Genomic DNA, 20,799 nt, shown 5'->3' with positions numbered 1-20,799 from the left:
TGTATAATTCAGAACTCCATCAATGACTTTAATAGATTTTCCCCCTAAATACTGTAGCGACCTTAACCCAACACCTAGCGACCTCGTCAAGCGGTTCGGACCTCTTGGCGAAAGGTGATGGACAGTCGCTGGATCCGGGTCGAGTCTCGGTCGGGGCTACCTCTTAAATTCGCTACATTGGTGTCAGAAGTGGGATGGGTCCAGTGACTGTCAAGCTAAAGCACCTTAACCGTTACGTCAGGAGGCCCGAACCTCTTGACAAGATTGCTAGGTGTTGCGTTAAGGTCGCTACATTACCCCCTTCCTTCAGAGAGGAGTGTACATGTGAGGAACTTGTTATAGAGAAGTGTGGGGACACGCTTTGTCGAAGGAAGGGGGTAATGATCCGCCCCTTTTTCCTCCTATTTTTGCCTAAAATGACAAATCAACTGCCTGTTGCTCAGGACCTAAAGCAAGGATATGCATATTCTTGATACCATTTGAAAGGAAACACTTTGAAGTTTGTGGAAATGTCAAAGGAATTTAGGAGAATATAACACATTAGATCTGGTAAAAGATAGTACAAAGAAAAAACCAAACATTTAAAAAAAAAATTTACCGTCATCTTTGAAATGCAAAAACATAAAAAAAATTTTTTTACCGTCATCTTTGAAATGCAAAGAGAAAGGCCATAATGTATTATTCCAACCAAGGCACAATTTCGATTTTTGCCACTAGATGGCAGCAGTGTATGTGCAAACTTTTAGACTGATCCAATGAACCATTGCATTTCGGTTCACCATTTTGTATCAAGACTGCCCAGATGTGCCTAATTGGTTTATTAATAACTTTTCAAGTTCAAAACTGGGAAATTGTCTTGTCACTTACAACCTCATGCTAATCGCATTAGCCTACGTTAGCTCAACCGTCGCGAGGACGGGACACCGATCCTGAAGAACCAACACCTAGCGACCTTGTCAAGAGGTTTGGACCTCTTGGCTTAACAGTTAAGGTGTTAGTTTGAAAGTTGCTGGACCCGGGTTTGAGTCCGGTCAGGGCTACACCCCAAATTTGCTACAATACCAACATAGCTTATATAACATAGGCAACAAGGTTACATGACAAGCACCAATTTCAGCCAATGTGTTACTGTTTAACAGATTTTAATACTATCTATAAACTAATAATTAAATGCGTATAAACTACTTATAGGCCTACCCTTAATAAATATGTAATATAGTTGGCCTATAACTATCCTGTGTTACAGCTTCGCCTTTATTAGGGAAACACATCTTGTACCCCTCACATACTTTCCCACATTCATCTCATGAGCCTTCTCTCCTAGCTTATAAACCTGTCATTTGAATGGGCTACGCTGTTTACTAAATAAATCACATAGTCCTCTAATGTTGATGTTGATGTGAGGACTTCAGCATGTTTGCAGAGTCATGGCCTATGCCTATGGAGTACTCTGTGCCCTTGTGTCACTTCCTTGTCAACAGAAGTCAGCACTAACAAGACAGTACGTAACTATTCGGCCTATAAGAGCACCGTATCAAGACGAGGGATAATCCCACACATACACATTTATTTACTCCAAGCTCTCAGTGAGACAGATGGAAACACAATGACTAAAACAGTAAGTTCTAATAATCTTATTATTTTCATATTTCATTTGGTAGGCTATTTCAAATTAAAATGTCCCTGCAAAAATGCCAATTATGTCAGGAGAAAGTCTTCAAATTATGTGTAGGCCTAACTATTGCAGAACAATCCATGGTCCCTGTGTGTGTAACCATTTCACCCATTGCAGTGGTAATTAGACCATGGCTGGTATTGACCCTCTGGGCCCTTGGTCATTAGATTAGATGGAGAGCAGCAGTAACTTTGACCCGTCTGACCACAGGCAGCATCAGCTCTGCCCTGCACACTGACCTGTGCAGCTTGACCACCCGTAGTCTTCCTCCATAACTCACATAAGTGGCATATCTCTCCTTCTCTCGCTGCTCTATTGCAACTATAGGTTCCTCTTTATGTAGGATTAGGCAGCAGTGGATACCAATAACACATTGCCCCTGAATTGAAAACTGCTCTGTTCTGATATGTCATTAAGATGTGTGTGAAGTGTAATGTTGTATGTGTGAAATTACTTGTTGATCTACCTCCTGCCATTGCTGCCAAATATAGGCATACAATATAGGCATCATTGTATTGTAGCCTAAGGGACCCTGACATCAATTCACATCAATTTACAAGGCTTTCGACTCTGTCAATCACTGTATTATTATCGGCAGACTCAACAGCCTTGGTTTCTCTAATGACTGCCTCGCCTGGTTCAGTAACTACTTCTCAGATAGAGTTCAGTGTGTCAAATCGGAGGGCCTGTTGTCCGAACCTCTGGCAGTCTCTATGTGTGTGCCACAGGATTCAATTCTCGCAGACTCTTTTCTCGGTATATATTAATGATGTCGCTCTTGCTGCGGGTGATTCTTTGATCCACCTCTATGTAGACGACACCATTCTGCATACATCTGGTCCTTCTTTGGACACTGTGCTAACAAACCTCCAGACGAGCTTCAACGCCATACAACACTCCTTCCTTGGCCTCCAACTGCTTTTAAATGCTAGTAAAACTAAGTGCATGCTCTTCAACTGATCGCTGCCCGCACCCAGCCGCCCGACTAGCATCACTACTCCGGACGGTTCTGACTCAGAATATGTAGACAACTATAAATACCTAAGTGTCTGGCTAGACTGTAAACTCTCCTTCCAGACTCACATTAAGCATTTCCAATCCAAAGTTAAATCTATTATCGGCTTCCCATTTCGCAACAAAGCCTCCTTCACTCATGCTGCCAAACTTACCCTCGTAAAACTGACTATCCTATCGATCCTTGACTTCGGCGATGTCATTTACAAATTAGCCTCCAACGCTCTACTCAAAAAATTGGATGCAGTCTATCACAGTGTCATCCGTTTTGTCACCAAGGCCTCATATACTACCCACCACTGCGACCTGTATGCTCACGTTGGCTGGTCGTCGCTACATATTCGTCGCCAAACCCACTGGCTCCATGTCATCTATAAGTCTCTGCTAGGTATAGCTCCGCCTTAACTCAGCTCACTGGTCACCATAGCAGCACCCACCCGTAGCACGCGCTCCAGCAGGTATATTTCACTGGTCATCCCCAAAGCCAACACCTACTTTGGCCGCCTTTCCTTCCAGTTCTCTGCTGCCAATGACTGGAAACGAATTTCAAAAATCACTGAAGTTGGAGACTTATATCTCCCTCACTAACTTTAAGTGTCAGCTGTCAGAGCAGCTTACCGATCACTGCAGCTGTACACAGCCCATCTGTAAATAGCCCATCCAACCAACAACCTACCTCATCCCCATATTTGTTTTTGTTTTTCTGCTCTTTTGCACACCAGTATTTCTACTTGCACATCCTCATCTGCACATACAGTGGGGGGAAAAGTATTTAGTCAGCCAACAATTGTGCAAGTTCTCCCACTTAAAAAGATGAGAGAGGCCTGTAATTTTCATCATAGGTACACTTCAACTATGACAGACAAAATGAGAAAAATCCAGAAAAATCACATTGTAGAATTTTTAATGAATTTATTTGCAAATTATGGTGGAAAATAAGTATTTGGTCACCTACAAACAAGCAAGATTTCTGGCTCTCACAGACCTGTAACTTATTCTTTAAGAGGCTCCTCTGTCCTCCACTCGTTACCTGTATTAATGACACCTGTTTGAACTTGTTATCAGTATAAAAGACACCTGTCCACAACCTCAAACAGTCACACTCCAAACTCCACTATGGCCAAGACCAAAGAGCTGTCAAAGGACACCAGAAACAACATTTTTGACCTGCACCAGGCTGGGAAGACTGAATCTGCAATAGGTAAGCAGCTTGGTTTGAAGAAATCAACTGTGGGAGCAATTATTAGGAAATGGAAGACATACAAGACCACTGATAATCTCCCTCGATCTGGGGCTCCACGCAAGATCTCACCCCGTGGGGTCAAAATGATCACAAGAACGGTGAGCAAAAATCCCAGAACCACACGGGGGGACCTAGTGAATGACCTGCAGAGAGCTGGGACCAAAGTAACAAAGCCTACCATCAGTAACACACTACGCCGCCAGGGACTCAAATCCTGCAGTGCCAGACGTGTCCCCCTGCTTAAGCCAGTACATGTCCAGGCCCGTCTGAAGTTTGCTAGAGAGCATTTGGAGGATCCAGAAGAAGATTGGGAGAATTTCATATGGTCAGATGAAACCAAAATAGAACCTTTTGGTAAAAACTCAACTCGTCGTGTTTGGAGGACAAAGAATGCTGAGTTGCATCCAAAGAACACCATACCTACTGTGAAGCATGGGGGTGGAAACATCATGCTTTGGGGATGTTTTTCTGCAAAGGGACCAGGACGACTGATCCGTGTAAAGGAAAGAATGAATGGGGCCATGTATCGTGAGATTTTGAGTGAAAACCTCCCTCCATCAGCAAGGGCATTGAAGATGAAACGTGGCTGGTTCTTTCAGCATGACAATGATCCCAAACACACTGCCCGGGCATCGAAGGAGTGGCTTCGTAAGAAGCATTTCAAGGTCCTGGAGTGGCCTAGCCAGTATCCAGATCTCAACCCCATAGAAAATCTTTGGAGGGAGTTGAAAGTCCGTGTTGCCCAGCAACAGACCCAAAACATCACTACTCTAGAGGAGATCTGCATGGAGGAATGGGCCAAAATACCAGCAACAGTGTGTGAAAACCTTGTGAAGACTTACAGAAAACGTTTGACCTCATTGCCAACAAAGGGTATATAACAAAGTATTGAGATAAACTTTTGTTATTGACCAAATACTTATTTTCCACCATAATTTGCAAATAAATTCATTAAAAATCCTACAATGTGATTTTCTGGATTATTTTTCCTCATTTTGTCTGTCATAGTTGAAGTGTACCTATGATGAAAATTACAGGCCTCTCTCATCTTTTTAAGTGGGAGAACATGCACAATTGGTGGCTGACTAAATACTTTTTTGCCCCACTGTATATCACTCCAGTGTAAATTGCTAAATTGTAATTACTTTGCCACTATTGGCATATTTATTACCTTACCTTTCATTTGCACACATTGTATACAGATTTTTCTATTGTGTTATTGACTGTACGTTTGTTTATCCAATGTGTAACTGTGTTGTTGTTTTTGTCACACTTCTTTGCTTTATCTTGGCCAGGTCGCAGTTGTAAATGAGAACTTGTTCTCAACTGACCTACCTGGTTAAATAAAGGTGAAAAAAACAAAAAAAAACATGAGTAGGCTACATCTGAAGAAAATAATACAGTTTTAACTTGCAACATGTTACAACACCAGGACATTTGGGGGGGAAAAAACGAACATTGCTGTTATTGTCCCAATCCATTCCATTGAAATGATCCATTATCTCTTCAAACAATCTGGACTCAGGGGTAGACATAACACAGTAAATGTAAATCCAATTAGTATGTCCTGTGTGAATTTAAGACCTGAGCCCTGGGACCATACGTCGGGACTGCCGGGCGTGGTGGCTCCTTGCTGTCCCCAGTCCGCCTGGCCTTGCTGCTGTTCTGCCTGCGGTTATGGAACCGCCACCTGTCCCAGACCTGTTGTTTTTCAACTCTTAATGATCGGCTATGAAAAGCCAACTGAATATTATTCATGATTATTATTTGACCATGCTTGTAACTTATGAACATTTTTGAACATCTTGGCATAGTTCTGTTATAATCTCCACCCGGCACAGCCAGAAGAGGACTGGCCACCCCTCATAGCCTGGTTCCTCTCTAGGTTTCTTCCTAGGTTTTGGCCTTTCTAGGGAGTTTTTCCTAGCCACCGTGCTTCTACACCTGCATTCTAGCTGTTTGGGGTTTTAGGCTGGGTCTCTGTACAGCACTTCGAGACATTAGCTGATGTACGAAGGGCTATATAAAAGAAACTTGATTGATTGATTGATGATATGTTACGAAATACAATAAGTATGATAAGTTACGAATTCCAATTTGTTGTTAGCTAGGTGGGTAACGCTAATGCTAGCTAGGCTAGTTTAGCTAGGTTAGTGTTAGGAGGTAGGCTAGGGGAAGGGTTAGCTAAAATTCGTAGTTGTTGCAAAGTAGCTAAAAAAGTAGTAAGTAGTTGCTAATTAGCTAAAATGCTGAAATTGTCCCTGATGATATCCTCCCACCTACCCACCCCGACCAAATACCATACTTTCGTTTTAGCTTTAAGTAACCTTCTGTACTATGTAACCATACCAAACATAACCATACTAATTTGATTGTTGTAGATTTACTTTTACTATGTTACGTCTAGTCTATGAGACCAGGCTGCTTCGATTTACTCTTATAAGCCATTGCGCGCGCATGTGCGTTCAACATCTGCATGTTGTAAACCAGTTAGTAACGACCTCCAAGCACCACTCTGTACGGGATGTATGACTGCATCACTTTTGGAATTAGGTGTTGTACTGACACTTCTCACTCTCTGGTAGATTTTTTTTAGTGTAACAGTGAAGCCTACTTTCAATATTTTTTCAGTAATTTGGCTACGGATTTTTTCTGCATTCTGTCTTTTTTCACTAAAACGTGTCAATACCACTACATTTCTGCGCTTTAATGCATATATATATTGATACATTCAACACAACTTGAAAATGGATTGTATCTTCGTTTTAATAGTTTTTCAATACTTACTTATCGATGGGATCTACGAAGTGTCCAGCTATGGAAATCTCCAACCATACATGTAAGTATTTTTTTATAAGCTGTCATTTTTACTTGATAATACATATTTTAGTCACAGTAACCTACCTACATGATAAAACATTTCTGGTAAGAGTCATGTCACTTGCTACTGCTATTAATTTGAGTTTAAAAACATATAAACAGAATCCAATATCTGTTGACATATCAAACTACCGGTTAATAGGATTATTTTAAAAATTTCACAAGTTGAAATATGATATTTGTTTATCAATTATTTCATTTAATGTTTCAATGTTTTACTCTAGAGGTGTTTGCATTGAAAGAAGAACAATGTGTTCTATACCTGGGCTTGTATAAACCTGTAGTTAAAACGACACAGACAACAATCACTGTTAACTCTAAGGCTGTATTTTATGGATCTATGATGCACCTGGAGCTATTCATAAGAATACTCTACTGTCTTTCTCAAAATGCACTGTAATGTTATTACATAATTACACATGATCTCGGGGTGGATTAATGATGCAGGAAGCATTCCTGAGATGCTCCTAAGTGTTCCATATGATGGAGAGCATTCCAGAGTAACAGGTGAGATAAGTCCGAGATGAGGTGCTTCTGATAAGTCTGACTTCATTATAAGTCTCTGTTCAGTTGTAATGGCCATGTCAATGTCAGATAGTTAAAAATAATGGGAATTTTCTCAGAGGGACCATTGCCAGTCTTGGAAAAATAGATACAGTATCAGCATCACAAACTGAAGGTTATCACAGACCTATCAGACATACACACTATCCCAGAGATGAGACAAGCTTGGACATGGAATGACTGAGCTACTCGTAAATGATGAGACTTCTCTCAGACATACTGCAGTTTCTGCTACTGGAGAGGTACCAAAACACTGCTTAATGTTAGAGGGATAGTATGGCAGCTTGAGATGGTCTTAGAGACTACAATGCAGGGAATATGGTACGATGGGATCTATGACACTCAGGTGGCACCTGGCTTATAATACTCAATAACAAGAGGTCCAAATCAGTTTGTATGATCTTGTTATTCTGCTCTCCTTTGGTCAATGTTTTGATATACTGTAGTATCAGGTAAAGTCGTAGTGAATGTTTGTTTGATGTCTTGCTGTAGGCAGTGTCTTGTGCTGCCCTGCTTAGGGGTCAAACAGTAATGCATGGATAATTCCCCTTAAGTCTTAGCAGACAGCATAGGCGACACAACACAGTATAAACCCGTATGGAATCCTTGTCCATCTATCTTCACTGATTCATCCTTCATAACACCCTCTTACTGTAAACCAAAAAAATTACAGAATATTGATTTGTTCAATGTTTTTTGCCACTGGCCTCTTTCAGGCCCAACGTGTGTGTGGAGCGGGATGTGACGCTGGTTGCCCAAAGGCAGCTGTGTGTGCAGGCCTTCACACGCATGGTCAAGGTCTGGAAGCAAGGCTGCCTAGGACATAACTGGTGCATGGGATACGAGAGAAGGTGAGTCCTACTTTTCATTCAGCCATCTCTTCATCCATCCATCCATCAATCAATCCATTCTTCTATCCATGTATTCCTCCATCCATTCCCGAAAGCAACACTAGTTATTCACCTGTCTAGTTTTCTATCCTTCTCTTCTGTACCCATCATCTCTATGTCAGCCTTTCACATACTCATGTCTCCTATGTTTGTTCTGAGGAATTCTTTAGGAATGCTATTCTGTAGATAGTCATTATGTTCTATATTGCATGTATTGCCTATGGATAATTCTGTGTTGTGCAGTTGTTGCTGACTCAGTCTTAACAGTAATCAAATCATGTCAAAGCTGTTTAAGAGTGCCTCATCCTCATCCCCCTAAATCTCAGTCAACATCTCTCTCTCCTCTTTTCTGTCTCCTATCCTTTTCCCTCTCTTTTGTTCTTTAATCAGGGTCTCGTAGGCCTCTCATATAGCACTAAGTGCAAGGTATAGCCACAGCTCTCCTGGAGGGTTAGCTAAGCTATCTATTTAGCCGAGGCGTCTCCAGAGGTCAGGTACATACCTGTGAGGAAGAGTCCTGCGGCTTACCCCTGACTCTCTCTCTGGGGGGTTTCTCAATGTGCTATTGAGGCTCGCTTTCTCCATATATTTACCGCAATACAAAGACGCAGGCAGCTTTGAAGGTAGCCAAACCCTTAATTACACGGTGTAAACAAAATTACGCATAATGACTAGTAGCCGTGAGAGGGCTTCTAAACTACAGGGATAGACACCGTACTCTGAAGTATAGTCTTGCACATTGAAATGGACGACTTAAAAGACTGGGAAAATGTTTCCTGATTATTATACTGTATGTGACTTAAAAGAGTGGGAAATGTTCTGTGATTATCGTAGTCGATCTGACATTTTTTTCTTCTTCTTACTCATTGAACCTCATCAGCAACCTAGCCCTCCCACTCTCAGGATGGCAAACCCAACCCCTAAGAACAGACCACCCTCTCCACCCTCCCTAAGAACAGACAGATCAAACATGACATTGTGCCATACATCTGAACCTCTAATTATTGTATAGACGTGTTTTATATAGTGTAGCATTATATTACCTGATTTGTATCCTTTGATAATGTTATGTCTCCTTGATAACAGGACGGCATACTACACAGCATATAAACAAATCTACAGACAAGACTTCCAGACCGTGTATAAGTGCTGTCCTGGATGGTCTCAACTCAACGGAGAGGCTGGCTGCTTGTATCGTAAGTCTTTCCCTTTTCTTCTATTGCTTCATATTACTGAGGTTTCTGTTGTTAAAGTATCACAACCAGCTAGTGTTTCAGACAGGGATCTTCTGTTAATGTGGGAGGGAGTGATTGTTACCGTTATCAGGATACAGACAGTGTACAGTCGTGACCAAAAGTTTTGAGAATGACACAAATATTAATTTCCACAAAGTTTGCTGCTTCAGTGTCTTTAGATATTTTTGTCAGATGTTACTATGGAATACTGAAGTATAATTACAAGCATTTCATTTCATAAGTGTCAAAGGCTTTTATTGACAATTACATGAAGTTGATGCAAAGAGTCAATATTTTCTGTGTTGACCCTTCTTTTTCAAGACCTTTGCAATCCGCCCTGGCATGCTGTCAATTAACTTCTGTGTCACATTCTGACTGATGGCAGCCCATTCTTGCATAATCAATGCTTGGAGTATGTCAGAATTTGTGGGGTTTTGTTTGTCCACCCGCCTCTTGAGGATTGACCACAATTTCTCAATGGGATTAAGGTCTGGGGAGTTTCCTGGCCATGGACCCAAAATATCGATGTTTTGTTCCCCAGGCCACTTAGTTATCACTTTCGCCTTATGGCAAGGTGCTCCATCATGCTTGAAAAGGCATTGTTCATCACCAAACTGTTCCTGGATGGTTGGGAGAAGTTGCTCTCGGAGGATGTGTTGGTACCATTTTTTATTCATGGCTGTGTTCTTAGGCAAAATTGTGAGTGAGCCCACTTCCTTGGCTTAGAAGCAACCCCACACATGAATGGTCTCAGGATGCTTTACTGTTGGCATGACACAGGACTGATGGTAGCGCTCACCTTGTCTTCTCCAGACAAGTTTTTTCCCGGATGCCCGAAACAATCGGAAAGGGGATTCATCCGAGAAAATGACTTTATCCCAGTCCTCAGCAGTCCAATCCTTGTACCTTTTGCAGAATATCAGTCTGTCCCTGATGTTTTTCCTGAGGAGAAGTGGCTTCTTTGCTGCCCTTCTTGACACCAGGCCATCCTCCAAATGTCTTCGCCTCACTGTGCGTGCAGATGCACTCACACTTGCTTGCTGCCATTCCTGAGCAAGCTCTGTACTGGTAGTGCCCCGATCCCGCAGCTGAATCAACTTTAGGAGATGGTCCTGGTGCTTGCTGGACTTTCTTGGGCGCCCTGAATCCTTCTTCACAACAATTAGACTTCTCTCCTTGAAGTTCTTGATGATCTGATAAATGGTTGATTTAGGTGCAATCTTACTGGCAGCAATATCCTTGCCTGTGAAGCCCTTTTTGTGCAAAGCAATGATGACGGCACGTGTTTCCTTGCAGGTAACCATGGTTGACAGAGGAAGAAACAATGACTCCAAGCACCACCCTCCTTTTGAAGCTTCCAGTCTGTTATTCTAACTCAATCAGCATGACAGAGTGATCTCCAGCCTTGTCCTCGTCAACACTCACACCTGTGTTAACAAGAGAATCACTGACATGATGTCAGCTGGTCCTTTTGTGGCAGGGCTGAAATGCAGTGGAAATGTTTTTTGGGGATTCAGTTCATTTGCATGGCAACGAGGGACTTTACAATTAATTGCCATTCATCTGATCACTCTTCATAACATTCTGGAGTATATGCAAATTGCCATCATACAAACTGAGGCAGCAGACTTTGTGAAAATGTATATTTGTGTCATTCTCAAAACTTTTGGCCACGACTGTATGTTTATTAGTGTAAATGCAATCTTTACGGGATCGACGCCCGCTTACAAGTGAGTGGAGGTGATACTCCATAGGCTAGTGAGAGGAAGGAAGGGTGCGTCAAACCCATCGCCCTGGGTCGGGAGCCGAGGGTGGTTGGGAGAGCATTCAGGAAGAGGTTATAAGATCAAGAGGTACTTGGAGGTATCTCTACCCGATTAACAGCTGTAGCAGCCTTGAAAGTATACTTTATCTACTTTTGAAGAACTATTAAAACAGTGATTTCGTCAGACAGCTCTGCAGCATGGGCATCTGTGGCAACTTAATGCTCACGGGGTACCCTTTTCGCTAACATGGGGCACTTGGCTCATTGGGGAGCACATAGGTAATGTTAGATGGTTGGCTGGCTGCTACTGCCTGAGCAGAGATGAGATGATGACTTAAAAAATGAAATAATAAAGTTATCCCCCCCCCAAAAAAATGATATACACAATTCAAATATTTTATTTAAGTAAAGTAATGTGAATAAATTATGGTTAATAAGTGTTAAGCAGCAATGAGCAGTCAGTAATATCATGGGGCTCTTATTCATTTCTTTGTTCTGTGTTAGAGACCATGGAATGTTTTCAATGTTTTGGCAATTGAATGGTATCAATATTTGGCATTGTAATTTTTATTAAAAAGCTCCAAAATCATTTCAAGGTCATATTTCATAATGCATTTAATGTTAACAAATAATAATCTAAATAAAAAACGTGATAAAAATAAAAAAATGAAACCGAAACCGAATCTGACCTTAAAAAGCACTAGTCACTTAACACTATCAGTGCAACAGTTACTGTGACGTTCACAACCAACCAGACACTGGGTGAAAGCGCCAATATGTTAAGTAAACATTTTTTTTTTTTTACAGTGCATTGCAATGTCTTGTTTTAAATTCTGCCAAAGATGATAGTGGACTTACAGACATGTTAAAGTGTTGACTGACCACCAGACCTAATCCCCTTTGCTTCTGGCTCAGCTACACTTGGCACTGCAGGGCTCCTTGTGTCCTGAGATGTGGGGGTGTCTGCCTGCCAAAGAGTGAGGGTTTGGCTGGACAGGTAATCCTCTTTGTTCAGTTGGGTGGCCATTTTCAATGTGCTGACTGGTTCCCAGTTTCGTTGGAGCTCCACAGTTAAATCTCGGCTCACACTCATAGTCATGCTACCATATTTCCAATCAGCGGACTCAGAGGAGTGGTAGTAACTGGTGGTACAGGTCAGAGGCTTGCACCATGGACCTTGGCAAAGACTGACTCCAGTGTCACTTCCAACTGGAGATGGGACTGAGGTTGGGCCTGGGACTGAAGCTGGGGATGGGGCTGAGGCTGGAGTCAGGACTGGGACTGAGGCTGGGGTAGGGCTGGGGCTGAGTCTCCTGCTGAGGCTGGAGTCAGTACTGGGCCATAAGGCTGAGTGTGAGTCTGCTACTAGGCCTTGGACTACTCAACTCTGTGTGGACAGGCTTAGCCCCACGCAAGTGAGACCTGGCAGGGCCCTTTGATGGGATTTTACGGCCGTTGATCCGCATCGCATAGCCTGCATACCTTAGACATCACCCCTGACAAAGCCCCTAGTAAACAGCCTAGACATCACTTTCATCCCCACCACCGCCCAAGGGAACGCTCCCACCTCCACCTACCTATCCCCTGTGTCTAGGCCCCAGCACCATCCTGTGTGCTGTGCCTCACCTCCCCTCATGCCTGTGGAGAAGGCTACTGTCTGGGCCAGGGGGTGGTGGGATGGGACAGGGGTGAGAGATGATCCCCTGGATGTGCCTTTCAGCAGGGCCTCCTTATGGTCTCATGCTTTCCTCAAAGCCCTCTTTGTCTCTTGTTAAAAGGTTACAGTATTAAATTATCCAGGGAAGCATTAGGCTGTCTGCTCAACCCCTGAGCTCTGGTTTGTTTTAAAACACCACACAAGGAAACGTCCTAACAGGCATTCCCCAGTGCTGCCCAGTGTCTCCCTCACTAAGTTGCAGGGTTTTGTTTTTCTTCTGCATGACAATGTCGGCTCTCTTCGACACACGGCTGGGCTTTTATGTCCGTAACGTAAGACGCGGCAGCACTTTGAGACGGGACAAACTAATCACCCTTTTCTCTGAGCCATTGAACCAGGATAAAAGGATCCTCACACCACAATCCACCCTCTCTCACTCTTGCACACTTAGACCTATGTTGTCTCCAGTGTTCTTCAATGCAATTCAATCTATAGGACTGTTTTCAACAGTGCATACGACATCCAAGAAGACAGATCAGCTCTATAGCAGAGACCGCAAAATGTACAGCTTTAGTAAATCCTTCGAAAACCCCAGAGATTGAAATGGGAATATTGTGCATTAAGATAGGGATTTAGTGTCTGGTACATGTGAGGTCTCTGTTGAGGGGGTGTCTGTGTGGTGTGTCTGCGCTAATAAAAAGTGAGTGTAAGCTAATTAAGCTAGTGTTGTTATTGTGAGGCAGTTGAGTGGAATGAAGTGTCACATCATGCTGTAGAGAAACAGCCCTGTACATTGATGAGCAGCCATGCTAACAGCCCCCTTTCCAATCCTCTCCCTCTATCCCTATCTCCCTCGCTCTCCTCCGTTTGGTTCTCTTCTATCGTCCTTCTTGTCTCCCCATCTCTCGGCCATATCTACAGTCCAGCTGTTCACTTTCGCTGTGGGCATTTTCCGACTTACTGGCTCCTCTTGTCGAGTTCTCCCTCATCCTCTACTAAGATATACTCTTATTTGGTCATATGTAAGGCTTGAGAATGGTAAAACATTTGAAATATGTCTGGTTATTGTCACGGCTCCCTCCTGCGCTGTCCCTCCCCATCCTCCCCATTCCTAGTCTTTCTATTCCCTTCTAATCCTGATTTAAGATAGTGTGGGGCAAGCTTTACTTGTAAAGCATCCCAGTGACATGGCATAGCTGGGATTCTTAGACTGTAGTATCAGGCTATCCCAATGGCAGATGGTAGCCATTGTATATAATCAAAGTTAAAGTGCAGACCTAATGGTTTTCGAAGACATCCTCTTTGTCCAGCACATGCCATAAAACCCAACATTTTGGCTGCAAAGGCCTGATTTGACTGAGAATCCTGGGGCAGTGCACGCAATAGGAACCTTTTCCACAAGGAGGTAATCTGTGCACACTGACATGTGTTCTAACTGGCCTGAATTCCATTTGCCACTGTTCATGTGCATGTGGAAGTGCATGCAAATGCATAATTTGGTTCAAAGCTAAAGTGTTGCTTAGGTGACCCATTGAAATAATGTATTTTTGTGTTTTTTGAGAAGCACCAATTGGCTTGATGACTATCTGACTTTCCTGAGGGTAAGAGTCCTTGACTTGCTAAGAGTCCTTGACTTGCTGATGTTGCTTCTAGAGACTTCCATCCACTTCTCCTCCATTCTAAGGTCCATTCAATGAGCTACGAGTTCATCCCCAGTGAGTTGCCTGGTGAATGGACCGGGACAGTCAAGAGTGGAAGCGGGCAGTTATGTTGATTGATGGCAACAATGAGCTTTGTGACAGGGAGTGAGGAGCAGAGGAGCGGGGACAATGGCTCCACCAGTTTGTCGCCCTCGTTAACTGCTGAATGGGAACTGGCCCCCTTTTGTGGCGGGAGGGACCAGGCTGGCGGATATACACGTGTACCGGGCCAGAGGGACGAGGAGACTGTGGCTCTCCGTGGGTGGTCTTTGTGTGTGTGGAGAAACACTGCATCCCAGGGATAAATCAAATCAAAGTTTATTTGTCACGTGCGCCGAATACAACAGGTGACCTTACAGTGAAATGCTTACTTACAGGCTCTAACCAATAGTACAAAAAAGGAATTAGGTGAACAATAGGTAGGTAAAGAAATAAAACAACAGTAAAAATACAGGCTATATACAGTAGTGAGGCTATAAAAGTAGCGAGGCTACATACAGACACCGGTTAGCCAGGCTGATTGAGGTAGTATGTACATGTAGATATGGTTAAAGTGACTATGCATATATGATAAACAGAGAGTAGCAGTAGCGTAAAAGAGGGGTTGGCGGGTGGTGAGTGGGACACAATGCAGATTGCCCGGTTAGCCAATGTGCGGGAGCACTGGTTGGTCGGCCCAATTGAGGTAGTATGTACATGAATGTATAGTTAAAGTGACTAAGCATATATGATAAACAGAGAGTAGCAGCAGCGTAAAATGAGGGGTTTCGGTGGGGGGGGGGGGGCACAATGCAAATAGTCCAGGTAGCCATTTGATTACCTGTTCAGGAGTCTTATGGCTTGGGGGTAAAAACTGTTGAGAAGCCTTTTTGTTCTAAACTTGGCACTCCAGTACCGCTTGCCATGCGGTAGTAGAGAGAACAGTCTATGACTGGGGTGGCTGGGGTCTTTGACAATTTTTAGGGCCTTCCTCTGACACCGCCTGGTGTAGAGGTCCTGGATGGCAGGCAGCTTAGCCCCAGTGATGTACTGGGCCATACGCACTACCCTCTGTAGTGCCTTGCGGTCAGAGGCCGAGCAATTGCTGTAACAGGCAGTGATGCAACCAGTCAGGATGCTCTCGATGTTGCAGCTGTGGAACCTTTTGAGGATCGCAGGACCCGTGCCAAATCTTTTTAGTTTCCTGATTGGGAATAGGCTTTATCGTGCCCTCTTCACGACTGTCTTGGTGTGTTTGAACCATTCTAGTTTGTTGTTGATGTGGACACCAAGGAACTTGAAGCTCTCAACCTGCTCCACTACAGCCCCGTCGATGAGAATGGGTGCGTGCCCGGTCCTCCTTTTCCTGTAGTCCACAATCATCTCCTTAGTCTTGGTTACGTTGAGGGTTAGGTTGTTATTCTGGCACCACCCGGCCAGGTCTCTGTTCACAGACACGCACATACAAAAACAGACTGGCATGGCATGGTGTTTCCGAGTCATAGAGGCTAAGCTCATTGTCTTGGGATGTTTTCATTTAAGTTTATCATGTCCATGATAAACACTGTGTATGAAAAGCTGGAAAGTGTAAAATGTACCACAAATATCCTCTTCCTATTCTCCTCCACCCATGTATCTAGTACTTGTTATCTTATCTGTGACCAACACTGCCAGACAGGGAGACATTTTGAGTAATTCAGTTTAGCCACCAGGTTCCCACCCACATCCTCCCACTGCACATGGAAATCTGTGTATCCTACCTTCAGGGATATCCCCATTCAGATACATCCATCAACATTACATACTAAGACAAGTGATTTAGGAGACAGGCTTGAAATATACATTTTTGGAATGTCCCTGAAACCATTCTTCAGGGGTATTTAAAGTTGTTCTGGTGATGAGGACCTTCTGACAGTGCTGCCCTTGGCCTATCCTGGCTACTGTGAGAACCCTTTGATTTTATACATTCCTCTGCAAAGCAAAACATGAATTGCTGCCTCAAACTATAGTGCTGCTCTCCGTGTGTACCAATTACTAACACAAACGGAGATGGCAGGGTGGAGCTTTTATGCGGCAGGTAGCCTTGTGGTTAGAGCGATGGGCCAGTAACCGCAAGGTTGCTGGATCGAATCCCCAAGCTGACATGGTAAAAATCTGTTGTTCTGCCCCTGAACAAGGCAGTTAACCCACTGTTCACCGGTATGCCATCATTGTAAATAAGAATTTGTTCTTAACTGATTTGCCTAGTTAAATATTCTTTTTTTATATAATTAAAATGCCTACGAATTACTGTAAATCTGCTCCCTCTGTCTCTCAATCTGGGGTTAAACATATGGACACAACCTAAACAAACAGACCCTCATCATTAAACATATGGACACAACCTAAACAAACAGACCCTCATCATTAAACATATGGACACAACCTAAACAAACAGACCCTCATCATTGACTATAAAGATACACTGCCTCTGTTAGGATGTGGAGGCCATGTCAGAGGCTGAGCTGGTGACACCTGCTCCTTGGACTCCAGCATCCGTCTGGTGGCAGTGTGACTCATTGACCTATCTCTGTTTCTCTGGGGAAGCAGCTAATCCCCTCAGACAAGGTGTCTTTGTAACAGAGTGCAGGCAATCAGAGAAAGATGAGAGTGAGTGTTACGCCGTTTGCCGTGCTGCACAGCAAGTTAAGGAATTATTTCAAGGGAGATTAAGCAGTGTAAGGGTGGAGAGCGGGCGGCGGGAGCATGCTCTCCATGGTTAGCTGGCAAGAAGTTCATTTCTCACATTTCTTAGAGGGGGAAAGGGACAAGCGTCTTGTTTGCCACTTGTGACATATTGAAAACTTCAGGGTGGTTTGACTCCTCGCTTCCTTGGCAGTGGTTTTTAATTGCATTGGAAAATGGCTACTTCTGAAGGTCTTTCACAGCTGTTAATAATGTTGTTGTTCTGATGAATTTGCATCAGTTGTTCAGCTGTATTTGGGGACACAAAGCTGTATACAGTGCATTCACAAAGTATTCAGACCCCTTAACTTTTTTGTTACGTTACAGCCTTATTCTAAAATCCTTTTTTTGCAAATGAATTAAAAATAAAAAACAGAAATAACTCATTTACATAAGTATTCAAACCCTTTACTATGAGACTCGAAATTGAGCTCAGATGCATCCCGTTTCCATTGATCATCCTTGAGATGTTTCTACAACTTGATTGGAGTCCACATGTGGTAAATGATTGGAAAGGCACACACCTGTCTATATAAGGTCCCACAGTTGACAGTGCATGTCAGAGCAAAAACCAAGCCATGAGGTGAAGGAATTGTCTGTGGAGCTCCGAGACAGGACTGTGTCAAGGTACAGATCTGGGGAAGGGTACCAAAACATTTCTGCAGCATTGAAGGTCCCCAAGAGCACAGTGGCCTCCATCATTCTTAAATTGAAGACATTTGGAACCACCAAGACTCTTCTTAGGGCTGGCCATCTGGCCAAACTGAGCAATCGGGGGAGAAGGGCTTTGTTCAGGGAAGTGACCAAGAACCCGATGGTCACTCTGACAGAGCTCCACCAATCAGGCCTTTATGGTAGTGGCCATACGGAAGCCACTCAGTAAAAGGCACTTGGAGTTTGCCAAAAGGCACATAAAGGACTCCCAGACCATGAGAAACAAGATTCTCTGGTTTGATAAAACCAAGATGGAACTCTTTGGCCTGAATGCCAAGCGTCATGTCTGGAGGAAACCTGGCATCATCCCTACGGTGAAGCATGGTGGTGATAGTGTCATGCTGTGGGGATGTTTTTCAGCAGCAGGGAGACTAGTCAGGATTGAGGGAAAGGTGACCTGAGAAAAGTACAGAGAGATCCTTGATGAAAACCAGCTCCAGAGTGGTCAGGACCTCAGACTGGAGCAAAGGTTCACCTTCCAACAGGACAACAACCCTAAGCTAAGACAAAGCAGGAGTGGCTTCGGGACAAGTCTCTAAATTTCCTTGAGTGGCCCATCCAGAACCCGGAATTGAACCCGATCGAACATCTCTGGAGAGACCTGAAAATAGCCGTGCAGCGACGCTCCCCATCCAATCTGACAGAGCTTGAGAGGATCTGCAGAGAAGAATGGAAGAAACTCACCAAATACAGGTGTGCCAAGCTTGTAGCGTCATACCCAAGAAGACTCGAGGCTGTAATCGCTGCCAAAGGTGCTTCAACAAAGCACTGAGTAAAGGGTGTGAATACTTATGTGAATGTGATATTTCAGTTTTTACTTTTAATATACTACTGGTCAAAAGTTTTAGAACGCCTACACATTCAAGGGTTTTTCTTTATTTTGACTATTTTCTACATTGTAGAATAATAGTGATGACATTGAAACTATGAAATAACACATATGGAATCATGTAGTAAACAAAAAAAGTTTTAAACAAAATCAAAAAATATTTTATATTTGAGATTGTTCAACTAGCCACCCTTTTCCCTGATGACAACTTTGCACACTCTTGATATTCTCTCAACCAGCTTCACCTGGAATGTTTTTACAACAGTCATGAAGGAATTCCCACATGTGCTCTGCACTTGTTGGCTGCTTTTCCTTCACTCTGTGGTCCAACTCATCCCAAAACATCTCAATTTAGTTGAGGTCGGGGGATTGTGCTGGCCAGGTCATCTGATGCAGCACTCCATCACTCTCCTTCTTGGTCAAATAGCCCTTACACAGCCTGGAGGTGTGTTGGGTCATTATCCTGTTGAAAAACAAATGATAGTCCCACTAAGCCCAAAGCAGATGGAGTTGTGTATCACTGCAGAATGCTGTGGTAGCCATAACACCTCCTCCTTTTAGTTAATTTTTTTATTTCACCTTTATTTAACCAGGTAGGCTAGTTGAGAACAAGTTCTCATTTGCAACTGTGACCTGGCCAAGATAAAGCAAAGCAGTTCGACACTTACAACAACACAGAGTTACACATGGAATAAACAAACATACAGTCAATAATACAGTAGAAAAAGTCTATATACAGTATGTGCAAATTAAGTAGGATAAGGGAGGTAAGGCAATAAATAGGCCATGGTGGGAAAGTATTTACAATGTAGCAAAATATAGCAAAAGCCTCCCTGCTTTACGGTGGGAAATACAAATGTGGAGATCATCCGTTCACCAACACCTCGTCTCACAAAGACACAGGGGTTAGAACCAAAACTCTCCAATATGGACTCCAGACCAAATTACAAATTTCCACTGGTCTAATGTCGATTGCTTGTGTTTCTTGGCCCAAGCAAGTCTCTTCTTCTTATTGGTGTCCTTTAGTTGTGGTTTCTTTGCATCAATTCGACCATGAAGGCCTGATTCACACAGTCTCCTCTAAACAGTTGATGTTGCGATGTGTCTGTTACTTGAACTCTGTGAAGCATTTATTTGGGCTGCAATTTCTGAGGCTGGTAACTCTAATAAACTTATCCTCTGCAGCAGAGGTAACTCTGGGTCTACCATTCCTGTGGCGGTCCTCATGAGAGCCCGTTTAATCATAGCGCTTGATGGTTTTTGCGAATGCACTTGAAGAAACTTTCAAAGTTCTTGAAATGTTCCGCATTGACTGATCTTCATGTCTTAAAGTAATGATGGACTGTCATTTCACTATGTTTATTCCATATGTGCTATTTCATAGTTATGTCTTCACTATTATTCTACAATGTAGAAAATAGTAAAAAATAAAGAAAAACCTTTGAATAAGGAGGTGTTCTAAAACTTTAGACCGGTAGTGTACATTTGCAAAAAATTTTGCTTTGTTATTATGGGTATTGTGTGTAGATTGATGTGGGGAAAAACATTTAATAAGGCTGTAATGTAACAAAATGTGGAAAAAGTCAAGGGGTCTGAATCATTTCCGAACACACTGATGTTAGGTATTTGTTGAGTGAGGGTGGAGTGTGAAATGGACCATTTTAATGTTCTGCTAAGCATTCAAAATGTAATGAGTACTTTTGGGTGTCAGGGAAAATGTATGGAGTAAAAATAACATAATTTTCTTTAGGAAAGTAGTGAAGTAAAAGTAAAAGTTGTTAAAAAAATAAATAAAATAAAGTCAAGTACAGATACCCCAAAAAACTACTTAAGTAGTACTTTAAACATATTTTTACTTAAGTATTTTACACCAATGTGTTGTGTTGGTTGTTGGAGCTGTGTTGGGTATTAGTTGATTGAGGGTGGAGGG

The 20,799-nt window shown here is 42.9% G+C and overlaps 1 protein-coding gene across 1 annotated transcript in view; it reads left to right on the top strand.

The window, feature by feature from the left end:
- Positions 1-4,917: 4,917 nt before the first annotated feature.
- Positions 4,918-20,799, top strand: part of LOC129849614 (multiple epidermal growth factor-like domains protein 6) — a 103,916-nt gene continuing 88,034 nt past the window's right edge. Inside the window, exons 1-3 of the mRNA XM_055916435.1 lie at positions 4,918-6,771; positions 8,093-8,227; positions 9,353-9,462. Of these exons, the coding sequence (XP_055772410.1) occupies positions 6,680-6,771; positions 8,093-8,227; positions 9,353-9,462 (337 nt within the window). The 5' untranslated portion in view covers positions 4,918-6,679. The remainder of the gene's footprint in view (positions 6,772-8,092; positions 8,228-9,352; positions 9,463-20,799) is intronic.

Source organism: Salvelinus fontinalis, chromosome 3 (genome assembly GCF_029448725.1).
Source record: "Salvelinus fontinalis isolate EN_2023a chromosome 3, ASM2944872v1, whole genome shotgun sequence".
In the NCBI taxonomy this organism is placed as follows: domain Eukaryota; kingdom Metazoa; phylum Chordata; class Actinopteri; order Salmoniformes; family Salmonidae; genus Salvelinus; species Salvelinus fontinalis.
Note: the sequence above shows the minus strand (reverse complement) of the source record. Positions and strands in the feature narration are given on the sequence as shown.